Source organism: Polypterus senegalus, chromosome 3, assembly GCF_016835505.1.
Source record: "Polypterus senegalus isolate Bchr_013 chromosome 3, ASM1683550v1, whole genome shotgun sequence".
NCBI classification, from domain to species: domain Eukaryota; kingdom Metazoa; phylum Chordata; class Cladistia; order Polypteriformes; family Polypteridae; genus Polypterus; species Polypterus senegalus.
Window position 1 is genome coordinate 273,123,735 of NC_053156.1, and position 11,777 is coordinate 273,135,511.

Sequence of the window (11,777 nt, forward strand, 5' to 3'; positions counted from 1 at the left end):
TGTTTTTATGATTTGCTAATTTTTTCAGGCAATGTTTTCCTTAAGTTTTATATCATATACTTTTTCATTTTATTTTAACATTTTCTGTGAACACCATATTTTATTTATTTTTTGTTTTGTTTTGATTATAAGGGATTAGATGCATTTTTTAGTGTTTAATATGCATTATGCATGCATTTGAAATTGGCAGCACCTGACACCCTCTGTGTTTGGAAAACCTTTTTCCAATATTTTGGTATTATTTAGAAAATGAATCTGCAGTGGGCTGGCGCCCTGCCCGGGATTTCTTCCTGCCTTGCGCCCTTTGTTGGCTGGGATTGGCTCCAGCAGACCCCCGTGACCCTTTGCTAGGATATAGCGGGAAGGATAATGGATAGATGGATGGATGAATCTTCAGTCATCGATAAGGTCAAAATGGTTTTGACCTTTTTTGCCTTAAGACTTCCGATGTATTCTTTTTTGCATGAAAGATTTTTCTTTTTACTTCCCAGTATTTTGACTTTTGCCTCCTTTCAATTAATCTTTTGTGCAAAATAAATCCCTGGGGCACACTTAATCTTAACAATAATAATTACTATTATTATAAACAGATTGAAATGTATCCATTATATTCTATCCCAGTAAATGTTTGAGGAAATTAGTTGCTAGGCACTTGCTCTGGTGTCATAAGTTCTGAAAAGTGAAGAAAGTGTGGGCTTATTGTAGAAGATAGGTAAGGTCTCTTGAGGAATAGCATCACATGCTGTTTTTGCCCCTGTCTCTGTTTTGGAGAAATTTTTAAAACTTTTAAGGTCAGGCTCTTCTTTACTAAGGAATAGAAGTAATTTGTGTACTAAGTTTAGGATTCATAATGTTTGATTTTTGATGTTCACATGCTTCTGTCTTGGGGCTTTGGTTCTTCATGTTCAGAGATCTTGGCTTAGATGATTTTTGGTTCTACCCTTGGTTTGAATTTAGAGTACAGTTTTGTCCAGTGTAAAGACACTTAACTTATGCAACTTTAAGGGTCATGTTCACACTGCAGCTAAAAGTGACCTGATTTTAATTTTTGGCTTATATCCAATTTTTTTTGCGACCGTTCAGATTCATTTTTCAAATGATCCAAGTCCAGTAAGATTTATGAATATGTACCATATTCACAATTTTTTTTATTGATTTTAATTAGTAACACACATTCCTTACAGTCAAGACAGAATTAACAAATCAAAGCACAATTCCACCCTCACCCAAGACAAAGAGATAGGAGCCAGTAACTGAAGCTACTCTATAAAAGGAACAAGAAAATAATAATAATAATAATAATGTTGGGCGGCACAGTAGTGGGTAGCGCTGCTGCCTTGCAGTTAGGAGACCCGAGTTTGCTTCCCGGGTCCTCTCTGCGTGGAGTTTCCATGTTCTCCCCGTGTCTGCGTGGGTTTCCTCCCACAGTCCAAAGACATGCAGGTTAGGTGGATTGGCAATTCTAAATTGTCCCTAGTGTGTGCTTGGTGTGTGTGTGTGCCCTGCCATGGGTTTGTTTCCTTCATGATTATTAACTGCACCGTAACTAGGAAACTGGAATAGAAGCTGGGTTTAGGGCCATAAACCATATTTCTTACAGAGAACTTTTTTCTAAATCAGTGGTTTCCATTCCTGCAGTGGGCTGGCACCCTGCCCGGGGTTTGTTTCCTGCCTTGCGCCCTGTGTTGGCTGAGATTGGCTCCAGCAGACCCCCGTGACCCTGTAGTTAGGATATAGCGGGTTGGATAATGGATGGATGGATAATAATAATGTTTTATTTATGTAGCGCCTTTCAAACACTCAAGAAAACAAGGGTATCCTTTGCCCTGACATAGAATCTTATTCTAGAATGTTATCAATTAATTTCAGTTTTTGCAGTATAGAACATCGGTTACCCACTGACTTAAGAGTGGTGGGGTGGGATTTTTCCATTTGACCAAGATAAGTCTACGTGCTAGTAGTGAAGTAAAGGAAATTATTGTTTGTTTGTCCTTCTCCACTTCACAAAATGAATAGAAATGAATTTCATAACCTAGTGCTACTTAATATTGCACAATGACTACCAACACCATCCTTAACATTTGTTTCAGTGCAGGGTGTCTGTGAATGATGGCATACCTGTAGAGTAGAAGCAGAAAACTAAAAATTTCAGTTGTTGCTTTGAGTCCATTTATCAGAGTTGCAGAAACCTGTGGACACAAAAAAGGATCCAGGACTAGTAGAAGTGAGATGTTGATGATTTGGATTCACAACAGTGGTTCAACACTCAGTGAATGTCAAGTTGGATGTTCAATTGCCTAAGACAATGCCTTTCTACAAGAGTTTCTTGGAAAAATACACACTAGAGGTGTGGTATTTCAATCAGAAGTGACATAGCAATCAGGCTGTACTGGCTGGCGGCAGGCACCCAAAATACAGTTGCCCTGCTGAATCTATATTGTCAATTCATTTTGATTTTCCAACCAGAGATATGATGAAGGCTACATGAAAAAATTAGTTAAATAGTCTAAATTTCCAAACAATTCCAATTCAAATGTTCAAACACAAGCTACTTTCAAGCTGCGTATGTCTATATTAGTTTTAGTACTACATAAGAAAGTGATGAAAATCCAGTGTAAAATGTTCAGATTTCTGATTTTGATATGACACATAATGGATCTGGGTCACGTATATGTGAAACAATTGGAGCTCAGTCTTCAGTGAGAATGTGCCCTAACATTAATTAGTGAATAAACACATAACAATCTAGATTGTGACCCATTAAGCATTGTAACCATTAAGCAACTTGCTACAACTTAGATGAAAAAGGTAACATTTATTCCTTGTTAATCTATGATCATTCCCACAGATAGACCTTTTATTGACAATTTTTGGAGCTGATTTGAAATGAAGCTCTTTACTGATTGGTTGCAGACTAATGTCAGCAATACTGCCCTTACAAATACATGGCTTAATTTACTGTAAATATTTGAAACTGCTGTTTTTTTTCTTTATCATTAGCATTCCCCTTGGAAAATTCATCAATTAAAATATTGCTCAATTTAATGAAAAAATGTATTCCTGTTATACATTGGATTTGCTGTTTTCAGTTTGCGAGGCAAGTGTTTCTGGTTTTGAGAATTTCAGCTTGGAATTGACTCTTGGGTTTGTGAAAATAACTACAACCGGACACACTGATGTATAGATGGTGGCAAAGAATACTCGCACATCAGACAGGAGTGGGGCCACCCTCACGACAGTTAGAGAATAAAGCCATATGAAATTGTCAACTCCAAAGAAGACTGTGTATAGACTGACCAAGGTGACCACGGCTCGCGATGCCTTCACCTCTGCTCTTGCTCCAGACTGGCCACTTTCTGATATCCGGAGACTCCTCACTTTCTTGCTGTGCTTGTAGAGGAGTAGCAGAATGTACCCGCTCATGGCAGTCATTGACACTATAAATAAAAGATCTGTGAAAAAATTTGCTAGACCACCAGAAACAAAACCAATTTGATCAGGATAGGAGACAAAGCAGAACTGTAGGTTGTATGTGTAGGGTGGAATTGTGTTGTTGGGGAAAGAGGCAAAGGAATTGAGAGCAGCATTAATGTTGATGGCACTGTATAAAATATAGAAGGAAGCCATCAAGTGCCATAGGTACTGTGGAATCCTGGCTTTGAATGGGACAAGCTTAGATGTGGCAGGAGAAACCAGTACCGCTTGGTAGGTGCTCAGCAGACATGTGAGGCTGATAGAAATGCCTCGGAAGATGCGGAAGCAAAAGAGGGTCAGTTTACAGCCAGCATCATCAAATAGGTTCTTGTAGCCAAATGCAGTCAGCGTCTGTGGAATACTGCGGTTAAGGGCCATGACCAGGTTGGCAAATGCTAGGTGGCACAGTATGATGTCAGCTGTCATAAGTTTACGCTCTGCAACCAAGGTGAACAGGAAAGCATAGCAGACAAATATGTTAGCTGGGATGCTGATTACGGTGAGGACAAGAAAGGCTGCAGCTTTGAAGACTTGTCTTGTATCTGCTGTGTCCATGGTGCCCAGCACAAACTAAACAGAAAGAAAGAGAAATAAGTATTATATGTATATTTTTTAAATGTGATTTAGATTAGATTTACTTTTTTTTTGCTTCAGATATTTTTTTAGAATCTTTATAAATATGTGGACTGTATAGACTACACAGTAAAAAAAGAAACAAGCTTGACAATAAAAACTTCAAAGAGGTGTTCTTCTCAATCCCTTTGGTTCCCTATTGAACATAAACAAGCAAGCTTAAATAGACTTTAATATCGCCTTTCAAAATATCTTTATGAACATGAAGAAAAAATATATAAAGACAAACTAAAGAAAATGTACACCTACATTGACTGAATTCTGCCTCAGTAGAGGCCATCTAACCAAGCCCTACAATCCAGACTACGAGTCCCACTCTTCACACGGATGATTTTCAAAATCCTCTTTCTACAGAAATTGACGTTGGTGGGCATTTTTCTAAAAATATATTCTAATGAAGAAACAACATTATTCATATGAAAAAAAATTTCTTCTATGTCATTGCTTTCTAGGCTTGCAGATAAACAGAATTTCAGCATACATGGATGAAAAGATGTAAAAGTAGAGCTTGTTGTTGCCTGCTTATAACTTTATTTATACTTAACGTTATTTCCTACTTTTTAAAAATTCTGTGGTGACCCTTTGCTTTGGAGCCCTAAGGATGTGCTTATTTTGTTTAATGGTTAACCTAGGACTACCTTATTAATATTATCATCATCATCATCAGTGTTTGAAGTGGAGTAAATAACCACCAGTACTTTGTTTTATCGGCTTCTTCAATAATTGTAGGAGTGTGTAAGAATGACCATTTGAAGTTGCAATTAAACCTAAAAATCATTTCAGAGAGTGGTGGGTAGGAACGGGGGTCCTCTTCAAAGTTTTGAAGACACAGCCATATATAAAAATGGTTTATAGTGGGTTAGGGTTTAGGGATTGGGATTGTGCATTGTGAGAATTTCCTGCTTGCATGGATTTATCGCTGTTGCTCTTAAGGTACAAAAAGAAAAAATGGTTTGTATTGGCATACTTCAAACACTGAATATCATAGACTGTAGGAAGTATCGGCACATTTCATGCCTACTTTAAATCACGACCAATATTTTCTGTTGGCAGTACTCTATGTCATTGGTTTTAGTACTTTTTTTTCCTAATTTATTTGCTTGTCTTCATTATTTTTAAAATGCATACATTAACATTCTACAGAAATGACATCTGACAGAACTGGTATCCATGCAAAGGTTTTACAGGTATGGCAACTTCAGCCATAATCTCTGCCCTTTTTTTTCTCTATTTTTATCTTTCGATGGTGTTGTGTAAAACATGCCAGATTAGACAGATGAGTTTGTCTTCTGTTTTTTGTCAGGTCTGAAACACCTGTGTTCCTTATCTCTCATTCCTACATTCTATGCATTGTATTTCCGAGTGAATGCTTATTGGTTGTCAGCTCTCTCTTGATTTTGTCTGGACAAGTTGCAGACTAGTTGGACTGATTCTCTGGAAGTGTTAGTGTACACAATTGGAAACTGGTGGAAACCTAAATATGTCAGTCAGATACAAAGATATAATTAATATTAAAAAAGCTAAAATAGGTAAATAGCAAAGTTGTTTGTGGTGTAATTCTCCAAGTTAAGTCAAGTCAAGATGGGGAGCATGTACTGGTACAGTGTGTTGCCGCACCCACTACACGACGAAACAACTCGGGATCTCGGTTTCAATCCCCCAGGCAGACATGCGGTCCAGTCCTACCTTCCGGAAATGACCCTCTATCTGCCGCTGCCAGGTGTTACGTGGGTGACCCCTTGGCCTGGTCCAGCCACTCGGGTCCCCAATAATGAGGATCTTACGAGCCGGATCACCCTCTGGGAAACGCGCCACATGGCCGTAGTGCCGTAACTGATGCTCCCTCACAATGCAGGTAATGTGCCTCTTTTGGGACTGACACAAAGTCAAACCAACGGTACCCAAGGATTTTCTGGTGAGACACATTACCAAAGGAGACCAGTCTTGGTCTCAGGTCACTGACTAGCGTCCATGTCTCACAACCATAGAGCAAGGCAGGAAGCACCAGGACACTAAAGACTTGGACCTTCGTCCTTTTGCATAGATATTGGGAGCACCACACACCCCTTTCCAGCGACCTCATGACCCCCCATGCTCTCCCAATCTGTCTACTTTAACTATACTGCTCACCATCATTAGTATGTCTTCAATTACATTTTCCAAATCACCATGCTTTATGATTGTTATTTTTCTATTCTGCTTCATTGGTTTCCACAGCATATGTATGAACACCCGTTATTCCCCTTTGTGAAGTATCATTTTTGATATTGGGGAATTGATGGTTATTTCACGTTAAAATCAAATTTTTTAGCACACCATTAAAAAAGTGAAAGAGTCCTTGTGACCCTGAACTGAGTAAGCATGTTAGAAAATGCCTGAATGGAAAAATGGAATGGTTTCTAGCTAAAAAGTGAAAATATTCCTTATGTAATCCAAGACGATCGGTTTATAATTGATCAGCATATTGTTAAAGTTGGTCGTATTATGTTTTTCAAACATTAAAAGTGCTCTATGGGATTTAAACTGGAATAGTTAAAAATCTGTATAAAAATGCAATCATTGTTTATGCCTAATCTGTAAACTTAAACTATTCATTTCAGTCAAAGTTCTCATCCAGTGCTTTTATTTTAGTGTAATCCAGTCTGTTATCACTTTCAGACAATTCCTTTTGACAGGGTCAGCAATCTGACAAATCACAATTTAAAAAAATAAAACGAACCGCAACAGGTAACCAAACATGTTGCCAAAATTTATAGAGATGATGTTGATAACTTAATAAGCATGAGAGGGTGATATTAAAGAAACTGGAAATCGTCTCTGCTGATAAGAGACACCAATAAGGTGAAACACTTACTTTCACTAAAATGGGGGAGAATATCCAGAATATCCTTTCCCCTGCAGTGCCATTTGGCTTTTAAATATAAAACATCAGAGCTTGAAAAAGTTTTGAGGTGAAGAGTATCTTCTTAAGTATGATGAATGTATCTAAGTAAAAGCCTACTGTCAAATTATTATTAGTAGTTATCAACGTTTTTTAAATAATGCACATTTTTTAAATGTCAAATTTTATAAATGTATTTATTCCTGTCTATTTAGATGCAAATGAAAAGGCACGTTTGTTTTCTAATGTGAATTACTAATAAAACCATAATACAGCTTATCATAATATAATTTTCATTATGCAGTATTCTTGATGTTTTTTTTTTATTCTTCTTAGACTTTATTTACATCTCATTGTAAAATATACTGCTTGTGTAAACATGTAAGTAGCATCCTTTTTAGAAACAAACGGCAAATGTTAATATAGAGTACTAAAGCAATCTCTTACCTGCTTTATAACTGTGGTGAAAGTCCACAACAGCAGAAATGTGTTGTGTTATTTTGTGTATGAAGCATTTTATAGCCACCTGCAAACAAGCAGTTTCAAGGGAAATCAACCCCAGACAGGCATCACATTGCACTCAAAGGAGATGTTCAAAAGATGAAAATGTTCATAAAGCCAATACTTTGTGTGGATCTTATATGGACTTTTGTTTCGATTCTGTATTCTCAGTTAAAAATAGCCTATAGGAGTTGATGGTGGTTACAGAGATTTGGATAATGAGATAAAAACAATCAACTTAGCCAGACACAGGTAACCAGGGAAAGAAAGACACGCATGTCTCATTGGGGATCCTAGAAAAATCACTGCACTTCAAAAAAATTAAACCCTCCTAGATCAATTTCCTAATAAGACTGTGAAATGGACCTTTTGATCTCTGTGTACAGTATCAGATTACATGCCATTCATATATCAGGAACCCTACAGGCACAAAATTGGCTGACATTACTTCACTCAGGAGAGGTTTGAGCTTTTCCAAAAGATGGTAATAATCTGTCCCAGCCTCAGATGTGGACAATTTGAAAAGCTGTCAGTAAAGTCCACCTTTGTTTAAAATGATTGCTTTCAGGGTGTTTTAGGCACATTTTGCAGTATGAGTTAATTCAAAAAATAATGAGACCCACCTAATGAAGCAGAGAACCTCAGATAAAGAATACGCAAACTCCTAGCAGAAAACCACTGGACATGGGAAATTGAAACCAGGAAGCTAAATCCAAAAACCTTTGCACTACCTTGCTACACCTACTTTAAAAAATGATATCTTTATACTGCAGCGTTTCTCAACCTTTAAGTATTTGCGACCCGAGTTTTCATAACAATTTTAATCGCACCCCCCTAATGTTTTTTTGAAAGGAGCCCATTAATACTAATTTGTTCTTTTTTAATTAATGATATATCATAGATGCATATTTTATTATACCTATTTAATTTTTATCCACATTTATCTAACTCTATATTTATTTTTCTAGTATCAGAATGTAGTTTAAGTTCATTTGTTTTGGTTTCAATAGATGTATTTTTCATATTTTTGATTCTTGTTTTCTTTTTATCACATCTTCGCGCCCCCCTTTTTGTTACTTCGCACCCCCCTAGGGAGGCCCGTCCCACAGTTTGAGAACCACTGTTATACTGTATATAATACGCTACTGTGGCTGTCCATTTGTCTGTCCAGGATTTTAAATCACCTGTAGCTCTTTGACCTATTGACCTGAAATTTTGAAGCCATATACTACATGAGGGCTACTGTCTGCTTTCGGGGTGATGATTGACCTCCAAGGTCAGTCAGTCAGTCATTATCCAACCTGCTATATCCTAACACAGGATCATGGGGGTCTGCTGGAGCCAATTCCAGCAAACACAGGGCGCAAGGCAGGAACAAACCCCAGGCAGGGCGCCAGTCCACCATCGGACACACACACACACACACCCACACACCAAGCACACATTAGGGACAATTTAGGATCACCAATGCACCTAACCTGCATGTCTATGGACGGTGGGAGGAAACTGGAGTACCCGGAGGAAACCCACGCAGACACGGGGAGAACATGCAAACTCCACGCAGGGAGGACCCGGGAAGCGAATCCAAGGTCTCCTTACTGTGAAGCAGCAGCGCAACCAGCAGCGCCCGACCTCCAAGGTTATTCCTCTTTTTATTTTTATTTTTTTTTATTGTAGAATCAACTCTCGGCAGCAGCAAGCAGAGAACCATGCCGTTCTCATTCCCCACCACCTTCCACCTTCGCCATTACTTCCCCTACCTCTTCATCTTAAATCATTCTTGGAGCAGATTGAAGACTTAAGTGCCATCCATCCATCCATTTTCTAACCCGCTGAATCCGAATACAGGGTCACGGGGGTCTGCTGGAGCCAATCCCAGCCAACACAGGGCACAAGGCAGGAACCAATCCTGGGCAGGGTGCCAACCCACCGCAGGACACACACTAGGGCCAATTTAGAAACGCCAATCCACCTAACCTGCATGTCTTTGGATTGTGGGAGGAAACCGGAGCGCCCGGAGGAAACCCACGCAGACACGGGAAGAACATGCAAACTCCACGCAGGGAGGACCTGGGAAGCGAACCCAGGTCTCCTAACTGCGAGGCAGCAGCGCTACCACTGCGCCACCATGCCGCCCATATATATTTATTTATATTATTTTATATTATATATATAAAATATATATATTATTTTATTAAAATATATATATATAGATATTTTTTTTTTATATTATTTATTATATATATATATATATATTGTCAAGGATGTCTGGGGACACTGCCCGGCCGGGACGCCTGGATAATCCCCGACATAGACAGTATTACTCCTCGGCCACGAGAGGACAGCCACCCGGGCCTATCTGGGGGCCACAAGGAGGGACCTGGGATGTTCCTGAGAGGACGTGGCCACCACCAGGGAGCGCCCGGACAGTAAGGGAATCCTGGATGGCAGCACTTCCGCCACACCAGGAAGTGCTGCCGGAAATACTTCCAAGAAGACCCGGGGTGCTTCCAGGTGCTTTCCTGACACTTCCGCCACACCAGGAAGTGACGTTAAGGGGAGCACCTGGGGCTCATCTGGGCCATGATAAAAGGGGCCGCCTCCTTCTAGCAGACGAGCCAGAGTTGGGAGGAAGGAGACGAAGCTTGTGAGGAGGAGGAAGGAGGTCAAAGAGAAAGAGAGAGAAAGAAAAAGAGAAAGAAGAAGAAGAAAAAGAGGAAGAAAGCAAGAGAGTTGGTGAGAGAAGGCATTGTGGTGCTCAAAGGAAAATAAAGGATTGTGTTTTATACATCCTGGTGTCCGTCTGTCTGTGTCTGGGGGTATGATTTCCACAATATATATACCGTATATTACTAAATTTTATTGCAATTTAAGCTAGACCATAGTGGCTCAGTGCGTAGCTAGCTGTTCACTTTGAAGAACTTTAGATTTATCTCACAGTTTAGAGACATGCCATTATTGTGTTTGGGAAGACTAGACCAGTATGAACCACCTTGGGTGTACAACAGCCTGAGAACTTTAAGTTTTTATCGTTTTTGCCACTTAGGCTAAAAATCTTTATAATCTAAAAAGGAATTAAATACATTTGTCAATTAATGATTTGACAGTGGATTAACACAAATAAAGATATAACATTATTTCTGCTCTCGTAATGTAGTACTTTCTGTAGTTTCATATAGCTTTGCACTGATGTCGTTTACTTGGATTGAGGGAATGTCAAACTTGATGACTGCAGATGTTCTCATGACTTGATATTGTAGGAGATAACAAATTATTCACCCGCCTAAAGACTTTCCAGCACATTTGTTACATTTTCAGTCTATCATAAGCTCACCCCGGCTTTTGACAGCTAGTAATGTACTGCAAGACAGGGGTGTTGTTCATGTGAAAGGTTTACAGCTATGAGAACTTCATCCTCCATCTCTGCTCTTATTTCTCTCTTTTTCATTCTGTCGTAGTACATAAAAAATGACACATCAAACAAACAAGCATGTCTTTTGTTTTTCAGGTCCATACCACCAATGTTCCTAATTCTTTCTATCTGCGTTATATGCATTGTATTTCTGGCTGAGTAATTAATGGTTGTCAGCTCTTGGGCACAAGAGCCCACCACGAATGACATTGAAATCTGACCTGTCAAGGCTAGCCTCAGACTGATTTGCTGGTTGTGTCAGACTACACGGCTGAAGGTCATGGTAGTAGTGTGCTGCAACTGCCCCCTCGACTTGCTAAGGTTATGTAAATTAAGTTTGCAACTGTAATGTAACAGGGCCTTTAGATAGAATTTGAATCACTGGTGGAAGCCTTATGTCCTGACTCTATCAGATACAAAGATATTATCAGTGGTAGAAAATACTTACAATAGATTTGTGATTTATTTTAAAATAATAACTTTTTTTGTGGTGTAACACTCCGATGGGATATAAACAGTAATTTTATTTACATGTTGTGGAAACACACGGTGGCGCAGTGGATAGCGCTGCTGCCTCGTAGTTAGGAGACTTGGGTTCGCTTCCCAGGTCCTCCCTGCGTGGAGTTTGCATGTTCTCCCCATTTCTTCAGGGTGCTCCAGTTTCCTCCCACAGTCCAAAGACGAGAAGGTTTGGCGATTCTAAATTGTCCCTAGTGTGTGTATGCTCTGCGGTGGGCTGGCACCCTGCCCGGGGTTTGTTTCCTGTGTTGGCTGGGATTGGCTCCAGCAGACCCCCGTCACCCTGTAGTTAGGATATAGCAGGTTGGATAATGGATGGATGGAATATTGTTAGGTGTGACTTTTCACACAAGCCCA

The 11,777-nt window shown here is 39.4% G+C and overlaps 1 protein-coding gene across 1 annotated transcript; it reads right to left on the bottom strand.

The window, feature by feature from the left end:
- Nucleotides 1-3,063: 3,063 nt before the first annotated feature.
- Nucleotides 3,064-4,029, bottom strand: LOC120526680 (olfactory receptor class A-like protein 1). Its single transcript, XM_039749836.1, has one exon. The coding sequence runs from the start codon at nucleotides 4,027-4,029 to the stop codon at nucleotides 3,064-3,066; it is 966 nt and encodes a 321-aa protein (XP_039605770.1).
- Between the last annotated feature and the right edge of the window lie 7,748 nt (nucleotides 4,030-11,777).